The 23,890-nt window shown below is 49.7% G+C and overlaps 2 protein-coding genes across 26 annotated transcripts in view; one reads left to right on the top strand and one right to left on the bottom strand.

The window, feature by feature from the left end:
- The first annotated feature begins 244 nt into the window (after window positions 1-244).
- On the top strand, window positions 245-18,205 carry LOC108035430 (tetratricopeptide repeat protein 28). 3 transcript variants are annotated; one of them, XM_017111061.3, is made up of 8 exons: window positions 245-366; window positions 1,238-1,337; window positions 5,542-5,746; window positions 10,298-12,367; window positions 12,442-13,609; window positions 13,681-15,343; window positions 15,410-16,188; window positions 16,251-18,205. In XM_017111061.3, the coding sequence occupies exons 3-8, from the start codon at window positions 5,615-5,617 to the stop codon at window positions 17,978-17,980; spliced, it is 7,542 nt and encodes a 2,513-aa protein (XP_016966550.1). In that variant the 5' UTR covers window positions 245-366; window positions 1,238-1,337; window positions 5,542-5,614; the 3' UTR covers window positions 17,981-18,205. The 3 variants fall into 3 exon arrangements, with proteins under 3 accessions (XP_016966550.1, XP_043950905.1, XP_050742147.1); XM_050886190.1 differs by lacking the exon at window positions 245-366 and adding an exon at window positions 375-731; XM_044094970.2 differs by lacking the exon at window positions 1,238-1,337.
- A 967-nt stretch (window positions 18,206-19,172) lies between these two features.
- The window catches only part of LOC108034861 (arginine-glutamic acid dipeptide repeats protein), a 21,835-nt gene continuing 17,117 nt past the window's right edge, over window positions 19,173-23,890 (bottom strand). For 4 of the 23 annotated variants that reach the window (XM_017110012.3, XM_017110020.3, XM_017110013.3 and 1 more), the window contains 12 exons: window positions 22,932-23,890; window positions 22,737-22,860; window positions 22,526-22,670; window positions 22,305-22,465; window positions 22,106-22,162; window positions 21,540-21,623; window positions 21,341-21,491; window positions 20,836-20,935; window positions 20,630-20,724; window positions 20,526-20,578; window positions 20,008-20,284; window positions 19,173-19,890 (listed from right to left, as the gene is read on the bottom strand). The exon at window positions 22,932-23,890 is cut by the window's right edge and continues 3,812 nt beyond it. In XM_017110012.3, the coding sequence (XP_016965501.1) occupies window positions 20,269-20,284; window positions 20,526-20,578; window positions 20,630-20,724; window positions 20,836-20,935; window positions 21,341-21,491; window positions 21,540-21,623; window positions 22,106-22,162; window positions 22,305-22,465; window positions 22,526-22,670; window positions 22,737-22,860; window positions 22,932-23,890 (1,945 nt within the window). In that variant the 3' untranslated portion in view covers window positions 19,173-19,890; window positions 20,008-20,268. The remainder of the gene's footprint in view (window positions 19,891-20,007; window positions 20,285-20,525; window positions 20,579-20,629; window positions 20,725-20,835; window positions 20,936-21,340; window positions 21,492-21,539; window positions 21,624-22,105; window positions 22,163-22,304; window positions 22,466-22,525; window positions 22,671-22,736; window positions 22,861-22,931) is intronic. The other 19 variants (XM_017110031.3, XM_017110034.3, XM_017110016.3 and 16 more) reach the window with 18 other exon arrangements.

Here is a 23,890-nt window from a genome sequence, read left to right as displayed (position 1 = left end):
CGGTTGAAAACTAATTTTAAGAAAAGGGTACAAGCGACGATCAATAGGATGTTTAGAATATAAACTAAGTTTAAGCGAAGAAATTAACTATTTGGTCTTTGTATTTAGTTCATCAATCAGAAAATTGTAATTTTGTTGCAGTGTAGAATATCTTCTGGCAACGTTGATCGCCCTCTCACCTGTCGTAGTGTGGCCAGACCACTCGTTTTAATGGGTTTTGTGGCGCCACATAGTTGTGTACCTGTTTTTTAAGCCGCTCTCCCGACTTGGATCTCGATCTTCTCGCCACAGTTGAATTTTGCATGCGGCGCGTACAACAACCAAACAAAAACGCGGACTCCGTCTCGAGCAACAACAAAACGACCAGTGAGTGTGTGTGTATGTGCTAGTGTGTGTAGCGGCTGCTGTTGCAAATTGGTTGCTGACCAGGCCAACAAACAAAAAATGAAACGTAAAGCCAGTGAAGTTACGAAAAAATGCGGGCCAAAAAGCTGAACGATTTTCGGCGAACGGCCTTTGAACTCGACCACTTTGACATATGTTCGCGATCGGGAATTTTCGAATTTCTCTCCCTCTCTCTCTCTCTATCTCTTTCTCTGCCTCCTTTTCGCTCTCTTTTTCTGCTGGAAAGAAAACCAGGCCAAAAGCGTTTTCCAGGCGACTTTTTCAATTGTGCACTTGTGGCTCTTGTACTTTTTTTCCGAAACGTTCTCGCTTTGGTGCATTCCTAAGTAAATGCTACTAATAACAAGAGAAACAAAAAGAAGAAGAAAGGAAGGCAATCCGAAGATTGGCCAAAGAGATGAAAAAGTTGCTTGACTTGTTTGACCCGCGTTTGTGTTTTCCCGTGCGAGTGTGTGTGTGTGTGTGTGTGTGTGAGTGCGACTTCGCCTTCTTCCTCTTCTTCGAATTCTTGTTGTTGGCCAAGCCGTATTCTACATAAATTACTAACCAAAATGACACATAAGAGCCATAAAAATGAGTTTTTAATTTATGCAACTCTTCACAACTCCTTTAGTTAATATAAAATCTTGCAAAGCCAATAACGGTGGTGCATTTAAGCCAATTAATCAAGCTCATTATGTAAATTAAGCAAACCCGATCATTGCTCATTACTATTGACCTATTATCCGTTTGATCGTTAGAAAATCGCCACCAAGTTTGCTCTAATTTCGTGTAAATACCATTTTATGTGCCACATTTTCACCCATTAATTTAATTCAATGTAATTCTGCAGAGCCGTGTGATAAAACAAGGCGAGAAACAATTAAAAGAAAAGGAGAGAGTGGAGAACAAAACAAGGGCTTTCCAGTTCCAGTCTCCAGCCACATTCCATGGTGAGCACGAATCCCTATAAATTCCCATCGAAAGTCTTGACCGAAAATGCTTAAACTTGAAATTTATGTGACAACCGCATTAGGAACTCTAGTCTGCAGCACGAAAATAATTATATTAGTTTTTATTTTCATTTAACAATTTGCATAATTGGGCGCTTGTTGGTTCGCTGTGGGGTTCCATGGCTTTTCCCGCGGTGGGCTGCTTTTAAGATTACATTTAAAAAAATCAAAAGACTTAGGACACGAACTTTTTATGTACTTTTCAAAGGTAAGGTTTAAAATTGTCAATAAAACTTTAAAAATTCGTATAATGCTATTAGAAGTTGTAAGTTATTTCTTGCTATTAATTTTATTAAAATGCATTATAAGAAATTTTACAAAAATAAGTAAATCCAAAAGATACAAACGTATGTCAGTCTTCAGTAAAATCTTAAAGATTAAGGGTAAGCGCTTTCTACCTTCATCATGAAGTAAAACATATACTACAGAAAGTATTTTCCATGGGAATTCATTGTAAATAAAATTTTAAGTATAAGACAGAAAGTAGTTTCCATATGAATTCTTTTTGAGCTGAATCAAAAAAATACAAAAGACTGAGGACACGAACTTGCGGTGGGTGGCTTGTGTTGCCCGTAGAACGGTAATGTGGCTAACGGTGCCGCCTGGCCGGGACGGAGGAGGAAGGCCGGCCACTTTCTAGCCGAACCCGCTGCGCTTTAGTCTAATGATGTCAATTACATCGTGCCACTCGCATCGCGGGCAACAAATGCATGCCGTGCTTATAAGGCAGCAGCAATGCGGCCTGCCACAGAAGCAACTGCAACTGCAACTGCAACAAGTGACTGCGACTTTGGCTTCATTAAAATTGCTTTCGTTTGGCCTGCCTGCATCTTTCTTCTTTCGTCCGCCTTGTTTCCTTTTTCTATTCAATGCTGCTTCCATGTTGTGGCAACTGGGAAATATGCTTCCACCACTCGTGTGTTTCTCGGCCAGCCAGCAATTTTAATGAGTTTTTAAGAAATTGTACAAGATGCCAGTTACGGCTGCGAAACCCCAAAGCCTAAGAAAAAACACAGACGCCTTTTGGCCGCAACACATCTCATGTTGTGTGATTAATTTTGTTGCCGATTTGTCCGTTAACAAGTGTCCAATGTGTGGAAAAATACACGGCCTTTTAAAGGGGAAAGTGACAGCGCTGAAAACCCTGGGAAATTCAATTGGGGATATGTTACATGTTATATGAGCCAAACTGAGAGAGAAAGAGTTAATTATTTTGAATTTATACGTATTCAAATAAGTACTAACTGCTCGCTCCTATACATTAAAGTAGTAGTAAAGTAATCAAAGATCATTAAGTAATAAATATATCGGGGTGAAACGGGGTGATAAAAAATATAATACCCAGATTAAAATATTTTTAATAAACGACACATTTATGGTCTTGATTATATTTTATTAGCTTGCAATGGTTATTATGAGTCGTTTCCCCGAAGCGCATATGCACACAGGCATCCCACCAACTGCACTTAAGCTCAAAAAGTAATAAGCATAATAATTTATGGCTCAATTTTCTGCACTGCGGACGCACCAAATATATTTTTCGGCTTTTTGGGCCAAAGAAAAGTTTGCGAAAAAAAATCCCAGCCGAAATCGGTGCTGTCACGCCCACGTTTCATGCCCGGGGGTTTAATGGGACAGAATCTCGGGGGTTGGGGGAAAGGACCTGGGCCTCTTTACGCCCAATTTGTCACACATTTCAACAGGTTACGCGATGGACGAATCGGAGGAGGGGTCTCCAGAACGGCGTTGGTGATGCAGGAAGGAGGCACTATCAAAAACCGACCGAAGAAGACGTTGACGATGACGACGAACGAGGTCTGGCAGGAGGCCCTTCTTAACTCGGATCACGAGTATATGGCACACATATGTATGGCCCTGGGTCTGGATCTGGGTAGGCGTTGTCTGGTGTGGTGTGTGGAATTTTCGGGCATACCTGGCGGGCCTCTTGAAGCGTGAGGAATTTCCCCGATTACCTCCTGGCCCTTCGGTTGCTGATCGATTTCGGTTGGTGCCTGCCCGGTGCCTTGTTGTCCTTTCTAAGTGAAAAATTATGCAAAAATGTTTCACTTTAATAGCGGAAATCATTTATATAAGTTGTAATAAAGTCTCAGCGTGCCCGTCGCCTCCTCTGGAGCATCGGTGGTCATGTTTTTTTGGTTGATGCGGACGAGTCCTCCTCCTCATCGGTGATGTTGTTGCCTGTTGCCCAGGGCTGGCTTTTGTGCTCGTTAAACGACCGCCAACGTCGTGGCCAAATGCAAGATGTTTGCAACACTCTGTTGGGGTGACAGTGGCCTGGCCAGCAGAAGGGGTTGTGGGGCTTGGGACCCCAAGCCCCTCCTCCCAAAGGAGCCTGAGTTAAGGCGACTTTATGCAACGCTAATGACCTGACAAAGGCAATTCAAAGCGGTTCTCGTTGGTGCTGCTGTGGCATTTGTTGACTTTTGGGCGCAAATAAACTGGGAGAGTTCATTAGCTACAAAAAGAGACAGGAAACTGCAAACTTTGCCTTATTTGGGGCAATAAAAATGTGTTTCCCCAATCGCAAAACATGGTGTGCAGGGGGTAAGGATGCAAAACTGAGTTGGGGAAAAATTTTAAAAACTTGTTCAAACTGCAACTCCAACAACAACTTTTAACATTGCTTAATGTTTTAACTTTATATTTTTTTAAAAATTACTAATTGCATGTATTATAATTTTGCTCAAGGTTAAATGTTATGAAAACCAAAAAGTTGCATGATAAATTTAAAATTCCCCACTTCATAACCTAACAAACATTTGTGATGGCTTTATTTCCAACCTACAAAAAAACAAAAGACTTAGGAAACGAACTTGCAGTTTCTGCCGCAAAAAGTTCGAGAAAAAAGCTTAATCAAAAGCGAATAAATCGCCGGGCATCATGATCCGCAGCTCGCACACAAAAAACCGAAACATTGGCCATAAAAAGCTGCGACCAAGTACAATTATAAAACCATCAAGGCATCTAAATTAGCTCATTTGCTATGAAACCGGGCATCATAATCGTTAAAAGCCGGCAAAAACTCGCAATCGCAGAAACGAATGATAATTGTGAAGCGAAGAAACCAGCCAGCAGTTGGGGGAAAATAAGAAAAACACAGCCAATAAAAGTAATAAAAGCGAACTGTTAAAAGTGCCGCCACACAGGCGCTGGCCAATTGATAAGCGCCTTATGACAGCGGGCCGAATGCATTTCGGTTTATGACTCCCCTTTCTCATGCCCGCCAGTGAATTGAGAGCACAGCAGCGGTCGTAAAAGTATGGCCGGGCAAGGCCTAATTGCCGCTGGTCAGTCGGTAGTTGTGTTGTGCACTCGATAAAATTCGACTCGGGAAATTCCCAACCCTACCTCATTAGAATTCCGCGGCAGTTGCACTGAAATGTATACAGGGGGAACGCACTTTTTCCAGGGATCGCGGTTTTCCTAGGCCTGTCACTCAGCCAGGTCTTGTCGCGGGGCCTAACATTTCAATTAAGGCCGTGTGTGTCTACGGCTTCTGGCCCACAATGGAAGCCTATTAAAAGACACGCACCATTGCCACATGAAAACGGATCGAATCGCCACGCGGGCTCTGCGAATTTCCGCTTAAGAAAAGCGCCTGCCCTAATTGATTTTGTGGACTTTAATTACAGCCTCTTGTGTGTGCTCTCCGCGACTTTCTCTGCGGCAGGCGAGCCAATTAAATGATAAGGAAGGGAAGAGGCGGTTTTCAATTCCGATGCTGATGATAGGCAGGCGCCGCTGGCAAGTGAATGGCGCAATCAGAATCTCGGCAGCCCAGAGTCGACACCAAAAATAAAAACCAAGCCGCAGAGTTCTCAGCCAAGCTGAGGCCACTGTGCGCCAGGTCTGGGCTTTCAAAACGGGTGGAGGGACTCTGAGGATCGCACAAATTTATGGCCACATTCAATTGTCAAGTTTATGTGACTGCGGCCCAGGGATCGGCCAGTATTTGCATAAGAGGCGTCCCTGGCCGCCCTGGCTGCCCTGGCTTCCCTAGAAATCCCTGGCATTTGAAAGTCTCATTGTCAGAGGGGCCCTGGCTTTTGTGTTTATTTTTGTTTAAGCCCGCTCTTCCGAACCGCTCTATAAATAAACACCAACCAATCTTCTTTGTTTGCAGAAAAGGAATCCAAAGCAGAAACCCAGAACTCCGAGATCTGAGAGCCCCCTAATGATTGCTAGCTGGCACACAAATGACGAATTATGAGAACATTATAAATTTGCCATTAAACTTTAATGCAAATAATCACGCCGGCAGTAATGAGAACAATGCCAAAATTGGCGAGCAGCTGCTGAACAAGATGTCGCAGCGGGACTTCTCCGAGGTAAGTCGAGGGGCGAAAGGAAATCGAATTTCTGTTCAATTATATTTATTGTTTTGTAAGTCAAGTCCCCCCACCATCTTTCTACCCCCGCCCAAGGAAAACATGTTTGCCGGCCGTGTATTTCCAGTTTGCAGCTCCAAACACCATGACAATTATTTATGGCCTTCAAATATACAAAACTTAATCAGGCATTACGCTCTCCAAAATTTCCACAAAGAGACGGGGCAGAGATACATGTGTGGGGAAAAGGTGCCGACCACAGGAAAAAGAAATAAAACAATCAGGGGCAATAATCAAAATGATGGCAAAATGATTTCAATGTTGATTAACTCAGCGGCACGACTACAAAAGGGCTTAGCTACAAGGGCCGAATTAAACAAAAGCCCAGCGGAGCGGGGAGATAAAGATGCCGAAACCAAAACGCAAAACCCCGTGGATTGCGAACGGAACTGGGAATGGGAATGGGAATAGCCCCGGCTCCTGACCCTGACTCTGGGCCCGGCCCTTTCATCATATTCCGCGCTGTCATGTCAGGGGCAGGAACAAAAAAGAGCCAACATCTTGAGGAACAGACGACAACGTCAACGATGCTGGATAAGTTTCAGTCCCTGTCTGCGCGACGTACCCGTCCAGCATTCGGAATCCCGGCATCAGGGAGTCAGATTCAGATCCAGATCCAGACCCCTGCGGCCTGTCTCGCCGCTGACTGGCTGGCTGGCTGACTGCCTGCCCTCGAGTGTGCCTTTTGCCAGCTAGACGGACGATAGGAAGTGACCATTCCCAGTCCAAGACCCCCTCCCATTCCTTATCCGCACTCCCCCAGAGGCTGCGATCCGAGAAGCGTGGCCAGGAATTTCGGGTTGGCTGGGGGCTGCGGCAGCCGAATCAGGGAATAAATTCCAGACTAATGTCGATTCCTATTAAAGCCTAAGCAGCCTAAAGGCAGTGTGTTGAGGCAGGAAGATACTTTATTATCTTGTTATGTATTTGAACAGGTTTTTATAATCTATATTAAAAACCTACCTAATCCCTTTAATTAGTAAAGAAAATAGTTATAAAACTATACTAATAAAAAAGAATGAAGTATTAAAAATACTTATTTTGAATTTTACATTTTCAAAGGTTCCAAAAACCACTTAGGACAAAAGCCAAAAAGGATCCAAAACAATTAGTAAGTTTTAGTGTTTACCAAAGGATTTACTAGGTTTTTTTATGAGTGCAAACTTTCACAAAACTAAGCTTGGGATTTTGAAAATTTTATGCAAAAATACAAAAAAGCTTGGGGCTCTTAGAATTTGCAACCTGCATTAAAGTATTTAAAATAGAACGAAACCAAAGTTATTTGTGCTTATAGCGAGCTTTATTTTATTTATTATACTAGAAAGATAAGACATATATATAACGATCGAGTGAATAAAATGTGCAGAAAATACTTGCGATAATAAAATCTAGAGTTGAGTGTCTGGATTTAATATCTGTGAGGCTGGCTTTCCGCCCACTCTGCAATGGGATTATCCGCCCCGCTCGAAGGATTTTTAAAAAAGAGGCCGAGGAGTAGTAGAAGGATGCGGAGGACTAGGAGGCGTAGGAGTGGGAGCAAGACCTCGGCCCGCAGCTAATTATTTTATTACGCGTTAAATTGCAACAAAATTCTCGGGCTGAGCGCAAAACATGCCAGTGTGCGCCACAAGCAATCGTGAAATTGTTCGCATTCCAAGGCGGCGGACTTTATCGATGCCCCAGCCTCTGGGGCCAGCGCACACACACAGCCATGGGAGCCAAGTTGGCTAACACACACCAGCCCGTTTTGGTTGCAGGCAGCCGCCCGAGTGCATCTATGGGTGCCACTTTTTGTCTTACTGAGCGCTATTTTTCCCCCTTTTTTGCTCTTGCTGCTGGGCGGACAGCCGAGAAACCACCGACCAGTTCTCGAATCGCAGGTTTTTCTCTTACATTCCTGAATTCCGACGCCGACTTCCTTTCTCTACCCGCTTTTTCTCCCTTTCCCATTGCATAAAATTCTTGTCCGTCTCTGACTATTTTCTAAAATGCTGCTGTTGCTGTTTGCCGATGTTGCTGTTGGTCATGTTGCCGCTGCAACTGCAACTGCTGCTGCAACTGCTGCTGCAACTGCTGCTGCTGCTGCCAATTTAGCTGGAACTGGCGAAGCGAGATGGCTGGCCTATCACTTTACATGACTTCTCTATGTGCCATTTGGGCGCCGATTCCTGAATTGACATACAGCACGGCGCAACAAAAACGGAGCGAAAGGGCAGCGAGTGCAGAAAAAGATCCACTGGGATTCCTAACCACCGGAGAGGAAAGAAAGGCAGTTAATTAGCCGATGCACATAAAGAGAAGTGCCTGTTACTAATCCCCAGATTATGCAGTAAAGGAAATAAAAGTGCCATTGGCAGTCTCTATAGAATGCAAAGAGTTAATAAAACGTTAGTCATAAAAGAAACTAAACCAATAAGAATAACAATTTTTATGGGTGAGCTTTAATCCAGAAAAATATAGAATGCCTTAGGCTAGGTGCCGTATACAGTAGATTTTAATAGAGCATTTAGGAGTTAAAAATACAGCAGGTACTTCTTAGAGAGGTGAAAAAGACCTAAATAGTAGAGGTAAGGTTTTCCATCTGTCATCACTGGATCACTTGGTTTCCATCCAGCATTCCCACAGCTTGTGCTTATCCTAAGTCATCTCCATTCCGTCTCAAGTTCCCCCTAACTGCTATTATTATTGTTATTTTAGCTAAAGCGATAGCATCTGCTAGTGCCATTCCGTCGAGATTCTCGGAGCGGCGCTCCCTTCCGCCGGAGATCTTCGCTGGCCCCTTGGAGGGCATGTTCCGCTGTGCGTGTTTATTTGACTTTGACCATTGGCAGCAGCCCCGCAATCTCGTCTGCCGGATCTACTTGGCTAGCACCGCCAACGCGCCGAGGCTGAGGAGTCCAGGTTCTTTTTTTTACCCTTGCAGGCGGTATTATTAATGTTACCAAAAGCTCGCAAAGGAAGGGAAAAATCTGACACTATGGGTTGTGTAGGAACCATACGATATAGGGTTGAGAATATTATTATTTTAAAAACTATTGTTAGGTAAAGGCATTCTTTAAATAGATATCAGATGTAGATATGTTATTACTTTTTTTTTAACAGAAAAGGGTATTCTATAATTCGCTTACCCAACCCATAAATATATATTTTAGGTTTTTTTGGCAACGCCCTCTTCATTTGGGGCTCATCGCTGGGGCCAAGTCCGTTGCCGGCTTTTATAAGCCGCATAAAACGAAAATTGCGTTCTGCATCTGTCAGATACTTTGTAGCCGGCTGATTTATTCGAAGCTGTGGCTGGGTGTCCGGCCAGCGGGCCAATCCACTGGATCATGGGGCACTTGCTGGCCACGATTGCTGTCCTGCATATCTCCGTATCGAGGACTGGCCAACTGCGAGTAGTGCCTAATGCATTTGCATACTCATTGCATTTAATTGCTTCAAAAATATGTAAAAATTTCCACGTCGTTGTCACGGTCTCGTCTCGTCTCGCGGCCGTGACCATGGCCATCCGTTTCGGTGGCCTATGCCAAAAAAGGCCTCGGCTCTAGCTGCCACCGGGCCACTGATTCACCACCAGTCGTGGCTCAGTTCGGTTCTTGGGCCACGAATTCGTGGAATTGCTTCCGCATATGATGGCCTGGCCGGCCAGCAGGATCGGGAGCTGTGAGATGCGAGCTGTGAACAGCAGTTGGCCGGGAAACGTGACTCGGTGGCCGCATACCTACCTCTACCTGTGTTCCGAGGGCAGGCCGCCAAGCTTGGACGCCAAGCTGGTGCGTCGGCATTTAACATAATTACAACCCAGTGACGACTGCACAGTGGGTCACTCGGCGCTCGGCGTGAGTTTGTCTGGTTTTCAAGGGATAAGCCATTAAAATAAGAGACCTTAGGATAACCAGGCCGAAAAGGGTATCAAAAGGTCTTAAAGAAATCTATTACTCACAAATCTTCTAAATAACTCCTCAGGGGAGAGAAAGGAAGTAAGACAAACCAAGTAACGTTCTTAACTTTTTCTTGAAGTCAAGATCAACGTACGCTGGAGTTTGTTTATAAAATAAAGCGATAATGAAGATTGTATCTTTTCCAATTGTTTAAAAACAGAACGCCAAAGAAACCTGTAAACCAAGTACCCGGAAAGCATGTTTTTTTTTAGTGCAAAAACTGAAATGCAGCCCATTGTTCTTCCCAATAACAGCGACAGATGTGCAATCATCCAGACTCTTCCCTCAATTCTGCAAATCCCCTCCTGCCATTCCTGCTCCGCCGCTTTTGTACAGTTGTGTTTATTGCTTAACTTAGGCCATCGCAGTGTGGAATGCTCTTCATCCCAGTAATTTGACTCCAATCAATCCTTACTCTGCATAGGGGAAAATATCATTTGATGAGATCATAAGTTATTTTGCTGTTTGCAAATATAAAATTGAATGGAATCTTGGTATTACAATACTATATAACATTTATTTATGAGCCCCCTATGTCTTTTTCCCGCAGAATGAGCCGGAATGCACGCCGGAGTTGCCCGCAGCGAACCGCGCCCTCTTCCTGGAGAAGGTGCGGCAATCGAACGCCGCCTGCCAGAGCGGTGACTTCGCCACGGCGGTGCTGCTCTACACGGATGCCCTGCAGCTGGACCCGGGCAACCACATCCTGTACAGCAATCGCTCGGCGGCCCTACTAAAGCAGGGACAATTTGCAGCCGCCCTGCAGGATGCCACGCAGGCGAGGGACTTGTGTCCCAAGTGGCCAAAGGCGTACTTCCGCCAGGGCGTGGCACTTCAGTGCCTCGGTCGCTATGGCGAAGCGCTAGCCTCCTTCGCCTCCGGCCTGGCCCAGGAGCCGACCAACAAGCAGCTGATGGCGGGCCTAGTGGAGGCCTCCTTGAAGAGTCCCCTGCGCGTGGCCCTGGAGCCCACGTTGCAGCAGCTGCGCACCATGCAGCTGCAGGAGTCGCCGTTTGTGGTCAGCTCGGTGGTGGGTCAGGAGCTCCTCCAGGCCTCGCAGTACCCGGCGGCGGTGTCCGTCCTGGAGGCAGCCCTCCGCATCGGCAGTTGCTCCCTGAAGTTGAGGGGTTCCGTCTTCAGCGCCCTCAGTTCCGCCCACTGGGCTCTGAATCAGTTGGACCAGGCGATCGGCTACATGCAGCAGGATCTGGCGGTGGCCAAATCCCTGGGCGACACGGCTGGCGAGTGTCGGGCACATGGCAATCTGGGTTCCGCCTACTTCAGCCAGGGAGCCCACAAGGAGGCACTCACGGCGCATCGCTACCAATTGGTTTTGGCCATGAAGTGCAAGGACACGCAGGCGGCGGCGGCGGCATTGACTTCACTGGGTCACGTGTACACGGCTAGCGGGGATTACCCCAATGCTCTGGCCTCGCACAAGCAGTGTGTGCAGCTGTTCAAGCAACTGGGAGATCGATTGCAAGAGGCTCGGGAGATTGGCAACGTGGGTGCGGTGTACTTGGCCCTTGGAGAGTGTGAAGCCGCCTTGGATTGCCATTCGCAGCACCTGAGGCTGGCCCGCAAGCTGCACGACCAGGTTGAGGAGGCCAGAGCGTACTCCAATCTGGGTTCAGCCCACCATCAGCGGCGGCAGTTCACCCAGGCGGCGGCCTGCCACGAGCAGGTGCTACGGATTGCCCAGGCTCTGGGGGATCGGTCCATGGAGGCGGCCGCATATGCGGGATTGGGTCATGCGGCGCGCTGTGCCGGCGATGCCAGTGCCTCGAAGAGATTCCACGAGCGTCAGCTGGCCATGGCCCTGGCGGCCAGAGATAAACTGGGCGAGGGCCGGGCGTGCTCCAATCTGGGCATTGTCTACCAGATGCTGGGCTCCCACGATGCGGCCTTGAAGCTGCACCAGGCGCATTTGGGCATCGCCCGCTCCCTGGGCGACCGGACGGGCATGGGCAAGGCCTACGGGAACATGGCCAGAATGGCGCACATGGCGGGCAACTACGAGGCGGCGGTGAAGTACCACAAACAGGAACTGGCCATTAATCAGGCGGTGCACGATCGCAGTGCCGAGGCAGCCACGCATGGGAACCTGGCGGTGGCCTATCAGGCTCTGGGTGCCCATGATGCGGCCCTCACCCACTATCGGGCTCACCTGGCCACCGCCAGATCCCTGAAGGACACCGCCGGCGAGGCGTGTGCCCTGCTCAACCTGGGCAACTGCCTCAGCGGACGGCAGGAGTACGAGGAGGCGGTGCCGCACTACGAGAGCTACCTAATGCTCGCCCAGGAACTGGGTGACGTGGCCGCCGAGGGCAAGGCGTGTCACCTGCTCGGCTATGCCCACTTCTCGCTGGGAAACTACCGAGCGGCAGTGAGGTACTACGACCAGGATCTGGCCCTGGCCAAGGACGCCCAGCATCGCCCGAACATGGGCAGGGCCTACTGCAATCTGGGACTGGCCCATCTCGCCCTGGGGCACACAGCCGCTGCCCTGGAGTGCCAGCAGCTGTTTCTAGCAGTGGCCCATGCCACCAACCAACTGCCGGCTAAGTTTAGGGCCCTGGGGAACATAGGAGATATTCTGATACGCACGGGATCCCATGAGGTACGTATGATAAGGATTTTTGTCAGAGGAATAACACAACCCCTATTAAACCCATATTAAATCTTAATCCCCAGGAGGCCATCAAGTTGTTTCAACGTCAATTGGCATTAGCCAGAGCTGCTGGCGATCGTTCAATGGAGGCGGCTGCCTGCGGTGCTCTGGGAATGGCTCATCGCCTGATGCGGCGCTGGGACAAGGCGCTGGGTCATCACACCCAGGAGCTGACGCTTCGCCAGGAGCTGGGCGACCTGTCGGGCGAATGTCGGGCCCATGGTCATTTGGGAGCCGTACACATGGCCCTCTGCAGCTGGACAAATGCCGTCAAGTGTTACCAGGAGCAATTGGAGCGGGCTCAGGAGCAGAGGGATGCTGCAGTGGAGGCCCAGGCCCATGGCAACCTGGGAATAGCTCGCCTCAATATGGCCCACTACGAGGCGGCCATTGGCTGCCTGGAGGCCCAGTTGGGCACCCTGGAGCGTGTCTCGCTGCCATCGACTCAGGCGGATCGTGCTCGAGCCCTGGGACATTTGGGTGATTGCTATGCCGCGCTGGGAGACTACGAGGAAGCGTTGAAGTGTCATGAGCGGCAGCTTCAGCTGGCCCTGGGCTTGACCAGCCACCGGGATCAGGAGCGCGCCTATCGAGGTTTGGGTCAAGCTAGAAGGGCACTGGGACAGCTGCCGGCTGCCTTGGTCTGCCTGGAGAAGCGATTGGTGGTGGCCCACGAACTGCACAGTCCAGAGATCAAGGCACTGGCCTATGGGGATCTTGGACACGTCCATGCCGCTTTGGGCAATCATGCCCAGGCGTTGAACTGCCTGGAACATCAGCGTGAGCTGGCGCAGGGTCTGCAGGATAGAGCCCTGGAGTCGGATGCCATGTGCGCCCTGGGACAGGTGCAGCAGCGCATGGGTCAGCACTCGGAGGCACTGGAGCTGCACCGGCAGGATCTACAGATCTGCACGGAACTCTCTGCGCCCGCCCTGCAGGCCAGGGCCTTGAGCAATCTGGGATCCGTCCACGAATCGCTGGGTCAGCAGGCAGAAGCCCTCAAGTGCTACGAACGGCAACTGGAGTTGAGCTCGGATCGTTTGGCCAAGGCGATGGCCTGCTTGGCCCTGGGCAGGGTGCATCATCAGCTGGAGCAGCACGGTCAGGCGGTGGACTATCTGCGGCAGGGATTGGCCAGTGCCCAGACCATGGGCAAGTCAGAGGAGGAGGCCAAAATAAGACATCAACTAGGTGAGTGAGAAACAGTTGGTTTGGTTTATGAATTTAGTGATAACTTATAATCTTTATCCTTTGACCCTTAGGTCTTGCCCTTCGCTCCTCTGGCGATGACGAAGGAGCCCACCTGCATCTGGAAACCGCCGCTCAGCTGCTGGAATCCGTGCGCCATGAACAGCGGAGTCCGGAGACGCGACAGGCTCTCTACGATCTGCAGACTAGCTGCTACCACCTGCTCCAACTACTCCTGGTGGCATTGAATCGCAACGAGGATGCCCTGGTGGCCGCCGAGCGCTGCAAGGCTCGTGGTGGAGCCGATGCCGTGAGCGGGGAGAGCTCCAAGGTTCCATTGGCCAACAGCGAGGCCATCCAGGAGACGGTGAACCGAAGCAGAATGCCCGTACTGTACTACAGTTTGGTTGGAGAGCAACTGTTCGCTTGGTTGTTGCAACCCCAAATCGGAATCGTGCGCTTCCACGCTGCCAAGATAGATGCCCTTAGTTTGCAGCTTCCCTTGTCCCTCAGCGAGGAGGAGGAGGAACTGGAAATGCAAAGGGAACTGGGATTGGAGAGGGACCGAGACCAGGGAGAAGATCAAGTGCAAGCAAATGGTTTACTAGAACGATATGTCAACCTAGTACGGGATAATCTGGGTGTGAACTCCCAGAGTCTCCTGCACGAGGGCGACGGCAGTGGCTGGCGAGCCAGCACGGAGCAGCTGCTGGAGGATCTGCCGGGAGCTGGTGGCTCCGGTGGCGGAGGCTTCCTGCGCATGGTTAGCCGCAATCAACTGCTGAACTCCTCGAACTACTCCCTGAGTTCACTGTTCTCGGTGGGATCGGTGGGTGGCTCAGTGGCCAGTCTGCAGGGCTCCACGCGATCAGTGGGCAGTCGTAGTTCCCGAAGGGCACCAGCCTTGCCTGCCTGGCGGGGACCATCCTGCCTCCACACCTTGTACAATCTGCTCCTAGCTCCCTTTGATGATCTACTTCCTGCTGGCGGAGCCAATGCCAGCAGACAGGGCAGAAGGGAACTTATCCTGGTACTGGACAGCTCGCTGTACTTAGTACCCTTTGCCATTTTGCGGGCGGCTCGTGAGGATGGGGAGTATCTGTCCGAGCGATGTGCCATTCTCACCGCTCCCTCACTCCAATCCCTACGCAGTCGTCCGAAAACCAGAAGGGATCGTGCTCGTCCGCCCAAGGCTCTGGTGGTGGGAGGACCACGTATTCCTTCCGCCCTCGCCGAACGCTGGGGTTGGGCTGGAGCGGAGTCCCCGGCAGCCTTGCAAGAGGCAGCCATGGTTGCTGATATGCTGCAGGCCACCAACCTGGCCGGTTCCAACGCCACCAAGGAGTCCGTTCTCGCCGAATTGCCTTCCGCCGATTGCGTCCATTTTGCGGCCAATCTCAGCTGGCAATCGGGAGCCGTCGTCTTGAGTCCCGGCGATGTGGTCACGGCTGAACAGCAGGAGCAGCAAGAGGAGCCTCATGAGCCCCAAATGGCGGACTTTACCCTGGCAGCCGCAGAACTGCGTCAGTTGCGACTCAGTGCCCGTCTGGTGGTGATGAGCTCTTACCACTCGGTGGAACCCATCACCGGAGCCGGTGTGGCCCAACTGGCTGGCGGTTGGCTTCTGGCCGGAGCTGGAGCCGTGCTCATTTCGCTGTGGCCCGTTCCGGAAACGGCGGCCAAGATCCTGTTGCGTGCCTTCTACTCCGCCTTGTTGCAGGGTGCCAGAGCTGCTCGGTAAGTAGTCCCTGAATTATCTTAAAGAATGTCCTTCTTGAATAAAGGTATTATAATCTCTTTTAGCGCCTTGGCTGAAGCCATGCAAACGGTGCAGCACACCAAGCACTTTGCCCATCCGGCCAACTGGGCTGGTTTCCTCCTGGTGGGCAGCAATGTCAGGCTATCGAACAAGGTGGCGATGGGCCATGCCCTCTGCGAACTGCTCCGCACTCCAGAGCGCTGTCGGGATGCATTGCGCGTCTGCCTGCACCTGGTGGAGAAGAGTTTGCAGCGGATTCACCGCGGCCAGAAGAACGCCATGTACACCACCCAGCAGAGCATCGAGAACAAGGCTGGTCCGGTGGCCGGTTGGAAGGACCTGCTGATGGCTGTGGGCTTCCGTTTCGAACCAGCCGCCAATGGAATCCCCTCCAGCGTGTTCTTCCCCCAGGCGGATCCCGAGGAGCGCCTGTCCCACTGCTCAGCCAGTCTTCAAGCCCTGCTCGCCCTTACTCCGGCTACGCTGCAGGCTCTGGCCAAGTTGGTCCATGTAAATAGTGCCGAGTATGCGGAAGACATAATTGCCGTGATGCGGAACATCCTGGCCCAGTTCCCGGTGACCAATGCTCCAATCCCCGGCTCCAGTTCGAGTTCTATCAAAACGGAGGTGATCGCCGAGACCTGCTTCATCGAGATGCCGCTGAGTGTGCGACTCTGGAGGGTAGCCGGCTGTCATGAACTGCTGGCTTCCGTTGGCTTCGATCTCACGGAGGTGGGTGCTGACCAGGTGGTCCTGCGCACGGGAAAGCAGGCCAATCGTCGCCAGTGCCAGTTTGTGCTGCAGGCACTCCTCGCCTTGTTTGGTAAGTGATACTACTTCTGCTAAATATTTGACATAGATAATAATTTCGATGACCCTTTCCAGACACACGTGAGGCGCCCAAGAACATGGGAATGAGTCCAGACTCTGACCACAGCAGCAGTTGCGAGTCACTGGCCGAACCGGAAATGGATGCTCCTCCACTTCCGCCGGTGGCCAGCAGCACTCCCTCTGTGAATGGCGGTAATAAGGCTCCACTACCGCTGCACCCGCGCAGTGCCTTCATCTCATATGTCCGACGTCGCGGAGAACCAGATGGCGGACGGACCGAAGCCATTGGTGGAGCAGGAGGTGCTTTGAATGGCACCTTGGACTCCAGCCTGGCCAACACCACCGACAGCGAGCAATCTCTGTCCGATGGCTATGCCACTCAAACGGGCTTTGGTCTGTCCAATCCTCGCCTGGGCTATGCCAGCATGCGTGCTCCGGTAAGGGTATCCCGACCTGGAGGCGGTGGCGAGAGCGATGCAGCCTTTACGCCTAGTCCACCAGTGACCGATCCCAGTTTGTCACTGGCTCTGGCCCATCAGACGCGCATTAGGAGTCTCTACTCCCAGACCAGTTCGACAGCAACAGCTCCGCCGGCAGCGACAACCATGAGCAGGAGGCCGGACAGTTCCAGCTCGGCCAGCAGCACGACGGATTGGGAGGGATCAGGGCACGCCACGGTTTTGCGACGCGGAGTAAGTGCAGCAATGCCGCAACAGCAGCCACCACTGCCTCCACCGCGACCTCCAACCTTTCACAATTTGGGCGTGGGCCCAGGTGGACGCAGCAAGCCCAAGATCAAGCTGGGAAGCGCTCAGAGCTCTCTAGCCGCTCGCGTTAACAAGGAACATGCCCTCTTCATGGACAGGCTGAGTGTGAGGACGGAGTTAAGTACACCAGGAGGAGGCAACGCCATGAATGGCGGACCTGCCGCTAGAAAACCCTTGGCCCTTCCCGAGGAGGAGGAGGTGTCCAATGCGGTCTTCAGCCCAACCAGTTTGTATTTCTCGCAATCTGATGTCGATTTGCTGAACGAACCCAAGCAGGAGGAGGCTCCGCCGTCTTCGAAGTCGAGTGCGAAGAGCCTGCAGGACAGCATGATGCGTCACATGAACCGCGAACTGACGCCCAGCATTTCGGAGATGTATCACGAGCGTAATCTCAACCTAGGCATGGCTCCACCGCTGTCCAAGCTGCTGTTGAGTCCCAACTACGAGGAGCAGGAGGTGGTATCCATTTCAGAGGGCTGCCCTCCATCGGCTGCTGGCCTCAAAACTCTGGTGGATGCTGTGAGCGAGCTGGAGCTGAGTGGCAGCTCATCCGGAGCCACTATGCCCACGGTCGTAGGTGGTGGGGGCAATGAAGTGGAGGTATCCACCGCCACCATAGTAGAGGCCACCTGCCCCATTTGCGGTGATCCCGCCGACGTCATCTGCCGCTGCAAGGCAGCCACCATTCAGAAGAAGAGCATCCTCAAGCCCTGGCTTAGCAATGTCCCGGACAGCAGCTTGGTGCAGGCCAGCGAACTGACCACAGCGGATATCTTGGAGCGACGCCTGGAGATACACTCGACCAGTTCAGCAGCTCCCTACTCCGTTGATCTTTGTCGACGCGACGAGGGCGATGGACGATCTGTGGCGGACTCCCAGTGCAGCAGCAACTACAAACGAGTGCTGGCCAATGCCACCGGAGGAGCCGTTAGCCTGGTGGGGATCGGAAATGGAAACGAGGTAGAAAACCAGATGGCGACCTCGGTGGCCACCTGCTCGTCTGCCCGCCTTGTCTAGATCTAATGGATCCCTGGGTTTCCCTAATTTATTATTGCATGTATTTATTTTATTCATAGTCCTGAAATAACTGATTTTACTGATAACTTATCTTCTTAACCAGGCCACTGATTAAAAATATTCAATTCTGTAGTTAAGTCTGTAATAAGGTCCCCTAAGATAATAGACTTATAGAATATATATATTAGCAAAATAAACTGTTATAATGAATATACAAACAAGAAAATGTAGTATTATTTAATCGAAGCTGGTGCGTAACCTGTATCTTTACTATTTTTGGGGAAGACAATTCATTCGTACCACCTTGGAAATCTATTTAAAAGGAGAGATTAATTGTATTCTAATAATGGAGTCCAAATCCCGAAATTTAGGTTCGTTCTGTTACCTTGTCCAACTCTTTGACCGCCGTTTAAAACAGAGAAGTAACTCTGGGATTTGGTAACTAATGTAACTAATTTTATTTTGTTTTACTTAGTTTTTTACAGGTTTTAATAATTTATCTTTTCCGTACGATCTTTTTGTTTTATAATTTATTTAGTAATATAGCTGCAATAATATAGCTGCGTTTGTTTTTGTTTTGTATATATAAATATGTATGGATCTTCACTTTACAGTTCTTAAATGTTAACTACGCAAAATCTTTTCCATTTTTGTTTTCTTTTTCTCGTCGTCTGTGTGCCACTGAATATGCTTGCAAGACTCCTACAATAAACTTTCATAATTAGTGTATATAGCTACAATATATTTATATCAATGTGTATATTCAAAATGTGAAATAAAAAACTGTATTTAAAAATAGGTTTCCTTTGTTTTTCTCTTGTTGCCATACAATCAATCCACTGCGGCGGTTTGCTGGCCTTATCAATTAAATATTTTGCGTGTTTAATGCATTTTTTGCGTATAATAATTGTATAAATTACTAATATAAATTAAGCACTCGAAATTACGGCTGCTTCAAATGCTGGCATGTGCTTTTGGGCTCGACAGCAGCATCTTCAAATCATCCACATAATACCCATATAATTATTTCGTTATCTTTAAGCACTTTTTACAAACTTTCATCTCCCGCCCCTATAATACTCTCTAGTCGTAGCAAAATAATAAATAATGAGTAGCAGTTAGTTGGTAGGCAAAGCTGCTGCTTGCTAGGCTAACACAAACGGGGGGGGCTACACAAAGCGAAATCTAGGCATTGGCGTGATTCGTTTTCATTTTATTTTAGCTAAAAAGTCGAAAGCGCAAGCATATAATGGTAAACCGTACATTAAATAGTTCAATTGTGGCTGGAAGTACATTTAAATTATATTAGGCGTATCTATTGGTTAGAGTGTCAGAACGTGTGTGGTAAAAAGAAAACCTATCTCCGAATCCATTTGTACAGTACACTCGAATATATCCTTCCGTAATCCTTAATAATCGTTTAACTATACTACTTTTATGTACCTTGCCTCCTGCAGCAAGTGCGGGTGAGTTTGTGTTTTGGTTTTGCTTAGTTATCATCGTGTCTGAATCATTCGATTTGTGGGGCTTACTAGTTAGTACTTGTCGAAGTGCAGCACATTCATATACATACATACACGTAAACTGTTTGAAAACCTCAATAAAAATTTGTGTGCCAAGTTCGTTTTGTTCCATTGCCTTAATAAGTCTAAACCGTATTTAACATGCTCCGTCGCCGGGTCTCGCTTAGGTTTAAGAATTTAACACTATACACTATGAAGAGGATACTTAAGATATTGCGACCATCGTGTCCTGTTTTGTTTTGCTTTTAGTTTAGAGTTTTGTAGTTGGTTTCTGCCTTCTTTTGATTCTGGATGCCTTGGTCGGTAAGTGTGTGGTCTGTGGTGTGAAGTGTGGTGTCTGCAGCTGGAGCGATCCATGGACACCCTTTCGATTAACGCAGCTGGTTCCTGCTTAGCAAAATATGGCATTAGATAAGGTATGACAAAGTTTCCGGATGGATAGACATTCAGTAGATGGTTCTAAGCATAGGGGTGAGTGTAAAATAAAACAGAGGGCTTACTAACTTTTTACATAAAAACTTGACAAGGCGTTGCGCAACTTAGAGTCGCTTGGATTTCTGGATTCTTGAGCCATACGCTGACGTCGTCTCTGCTGATGATGATGATGATGTTTCGGTTTTTATGGTGAGTATGTGGGGATTGTATGTGTGGAAAACAAAATGTAAACGCTTGAACACAAAAATCACACAAAGCAGTTCCTCACGGCCGCGGCCCGAGTATTGTCTTTGTTCAGTTGCTTGCTCTCTACAATTGCCGTCTGTCCACTTATCTGGGCCGTTGTCTGTGGGGATGAGAGAGAGCGGGCGATGATCAAACGGAACCGGAAACGGAAACATAAACGCAACATAAGCGACAAGGAAACGGTGAGAAACCATACGTTTTACAATGGGGTGGATGAGCCTAGCCTCAATTTTGCACATTCACTTGTCGGATTTCATACTAGTCTTGGTTTTTTTTCAGATCATATCAACCCATTATCGCGATCTTCTCTCTGATACGTATCATAGAAGCATAAAACTCACCTAAAGTACTGATCGTGCAGGGACTGTCGCTGGAACTCGGCGGCCTGTAAATACTGTATATATGTAATTAATGAGTTAGGAGGTGGGTTAGGGAATTGGGAAACCTGTAGTTGGTCGGCATAGGACATGCGCAGCAGGACATCCGAGTGCGGCTCCCTAGGTATAAGCATATTTGGCCGCGGATACTGGCCAACATTCGCTGAAACGTAAAGAGGGGGCAAAAGGGAGGGCAAAAAGTTGGATCAGTTATATTTCCATCCTTTAAGGGTTATAAATCAGGGCGAAAACCTCAAGGGCTATACAAACTCACGTGGCAGTTGGAAACCGGCCTCCGGTGGTTGCGGCTGTGGATGCAAAGGCAAATGTAAATGAGTATGAGAGTGTGCATGATATTCTCTCGTCAATCGTATCTGAAAATTATCGAATATCGTAGAAAGTTTCAAAAGAGCCAGTGCTGCGTGGGCGTGGTCGCCAATAGAAGATTAACAGAGTTGTATGTAACGATGCGTAATGCGGGTTATTGGATGGCGACAAATGTCAGTTCGATTTTGGTTTTATTTTTTTTGTGGTTAGGTGCCCCTCCGCGGAGGAGAGGGCAAAAGCATGGCATGGCAAATAAAATGGTTAGCACAGAGAACATGAACAGCATGACGTGGGGACGCGTGCTTGGGGGTCTTTGAATGCGGGTACTGGACTGGTTAACAGGTGAGCTGACAAGTGGACAGAGTGATTGGTTGGTTCGATCGCTTGACGTTCCAAATACGATTGATTTTGTGAATATGAGTCGAGTGGAGTAAAAAAGAAGTGTAGCCTACCATACGCACCATGTGCTCGCCCGGGTCCAACCCCACATGGTGCGGAGGTGGGATTCCCAGACGCTCCCTCTCCATCTGCGATATCGCCGGATTCGCATACAGGGGGAACTGCGAGGGGTGGATGCCGCTGTGGGGATGGTTAGAAATGGATCTACAAAATTAATTTCATATTAATACAGTCTAAGAAGCCTTAACCCACCGTCGATAGTACTCCATCCAGTGCGGATCTAGCCGGGATTGACTAGCCGCAGCAGCTTGTGCGTTCTTGATCTCCTCCAGTTCCCTGTAAGTAGTTCAACATTTAGTATGAGCACCCGGATTAAAGGGTGGCTAGGGAATCGTGGCTTGGAGCAGGGAAGTTCGCAAATGATAAAGCTTAAATTTTGACGTGCGCTTAAATATACCGAATTCTTAAAAAGCTGGCGGGTAATAAGCAGGAAAATGAAGATGCCTTCGATAAGGGTTTGGTTGAATGGATGATTTTGTGTTAGTGCGTTTCAGAATCCTTTTGACACGTTATTTATTTAAATATTATAGAGAAGCAGAAGGTTTATAACAAATTTTACTATTTTCAGAATTTTTACTATAAAAAAATCCCGAAATGCACTACGATATGTGAGGGAGTGATGAATATTGATTGAGATTTTTGGTGAGGTAGGTGTGAATGGAGTTTGCGAGGCGTGAGAGGGTTAATGGTTGTGTGTTCGGGAAATGTGAAATGGCTTTCGCTTTGAAGTTGGGTCTTGGCAGGCTTTGGTACTGTACCTCTCTCTGTACATGGGGCCCATTGGATGATGATATGGCACCATCTGCTCAACAGGACTGAAATTGAATCGAATGGAAAGAATTACAATCAACGAACGCGACTTGGTAGGGAAGAACGACGGAAGACAACTGAACTGAGTCCTAACACCAGACGAAAGGTTCCGGGGGCGGTTATTCATCCATCCCCTCCGACACTCACCTGAAGGCGACGTGGGGACGAGCGTACTCCGACAGCTGGCGCAGTGCTGGCGTATCCGCATACGGAGGCTTCAGCTCCGCCTTCATCTTGGCCTGCTGCGCCGCCTGTTGAGCGGCTGCCGCTTGCTGTTGTTGCTGCTGCTGTTGCTGTTGTTGCTGCTGCTGTAAGGGATGACACATCGGATTAGATAGGTCCCACTTTTAGATGGCATGTCCACTCACCTGACGCCGCTCTCGCTCCTTCTCGGCCAGCTTGCGGTCGCGCTCTTCGCGCTTGCGGGCCAACTTTGAGTCGGCCACCGGCTTGAAGATCAAATCCGTTCGCGTGCATGAGTTGTAATCTCCACGATCGATGTGGCGCACAAATCTGAGGGATAAGCCATAACTGTATTAGTAACGTATCCACTTAAAGCCATAGCTGTACGACACTCACATGGCAGACTGAGAGCGATGGCACTCGGTGTCGTCCGGTTTCGCCTCGGGACTGGGACCACGTGGTATGTTGTGCGTGGGACTGGGTATCTCTGGCTCCGGATCCGGCTCAATATCAATGGGCACTACAAAGAGAAACAAAATGTAATTGGTTAATTGGTATTTTCCAATATCAATATATCAATGCCCATCTTACATGGCTCCGTGGGATGATGTCCTCCGCCCATTCCCGCCGAATTGGCCGAGTGTGCGTGCGCTCGCAGGGCGTCCATGTGCGATGTGGGCTTCAGGCCGTGAGGCTGACCATCTTGGGGCGCAAAGGGCGATCCATGGGGCGGTCCTTGGGGATATCCCGGCATGTGGCTGCCAGGATAGGCACCAGGCGGTAGTCCCGTCGGGGTTCCCGGTCCACCCATTCCCGGCGGCATTCCACCGCCCGGACCCTGTGGCGTCTTTGGCGTCGGCGGTTTGTTTGGTGGCATTCCGCCAGGCGGCTGTTGCTGCGGCGCCTTGTGCTGCTGAGCTGCCGCTGCTGCTGCGGCTTGGTGTTGCTTCTCAGCAGCAGCTGCTGCTGCGGCGGCCGCTGCATTCTGCTCATCCTGACGCATCTGCTGGGGCGGCGGTCCCTGCAGCCCAGCATGGTGAGCGGCCATCACTGCTGCCGGATCGAGTTGTCCGGGCTGTGGCGGCGGCTTCATGTAGGCCGGGAATCCAGGACCATAGGGCGCATAGCCGTAGGGCGAATTGAAGGGATGGTGATGCGGCGAATAGAAGACCGATGGATGCAGCAGCGGATGCGGATATGGTGACTGACCCGGATGCACTCCAATCTGTGGGATACCCCCGCCAGGCGCGATCAGTGGCAACGGCAGAGGCATCTGCGGGTGACGGATGACCGGTGGCGAGGCTCCTGGCCGCAAATGCGGCGGTGGAGACGTCCCCAAACCCCTCTGACCCGGTTGAGGAGCGTACATCTTGCTCAGAGGACTAGCCATCAACGAGGCATTGGACACCGGTGGAGGTGTCATGTGTGGGGATTGCTGGCGCATCAGCGCATGTCGATCCCTTTCCGCCACAGCAGCTGCCGCGGCAGATAACGCAGATGACGAGGGATGATGGCTGAGCGGCGACTGTGGCACCGGGTGCAACGGACTC

This window comes from Drosophila biarmipes, chromosome 3L (assembly GCF_025231255.1).
Source record: "Drosophila biarmipes strain raj3 chromosome 3L, RU_DBia_V1.1, whole genome shotgun sequence".
Classification (NCBI taxonomy): domain Eukaryota; kingdom Metazoa; phylum Arthropoda; class Insecta; order Diptera; family Drosophilidae; genus Drosophila; species Drosophila biarmipes.
This window is presented reverse-complemented; position numbering and strand designations above follow the sequence as displayed.

Excerpts from the sequence above, each read along its gene's own strand:
- LOC108035430 (XM_044094970.2), top strand. The coding sequence starts at position 5,615 with ATGACGAATTATGAGAACATTATAAATTTGCCATTAAACTTTAATGCA. Across the intron at positions 5,747-10,297 it reads CGCAGCGGGACTTCTCCGAG|AATGAGCCGGAATGCACGCC; the intron begins GTAAGTCGAGGG and ends TTTTTCCCGCAG. Across the intron at positions 12,368-12,441 it reads TACGCACGGGATCCCATGAG|GAGGCCATCAAGTTGTTTCA; the intron begins GTACGTATGATA and ends CTTAATCCCCAG.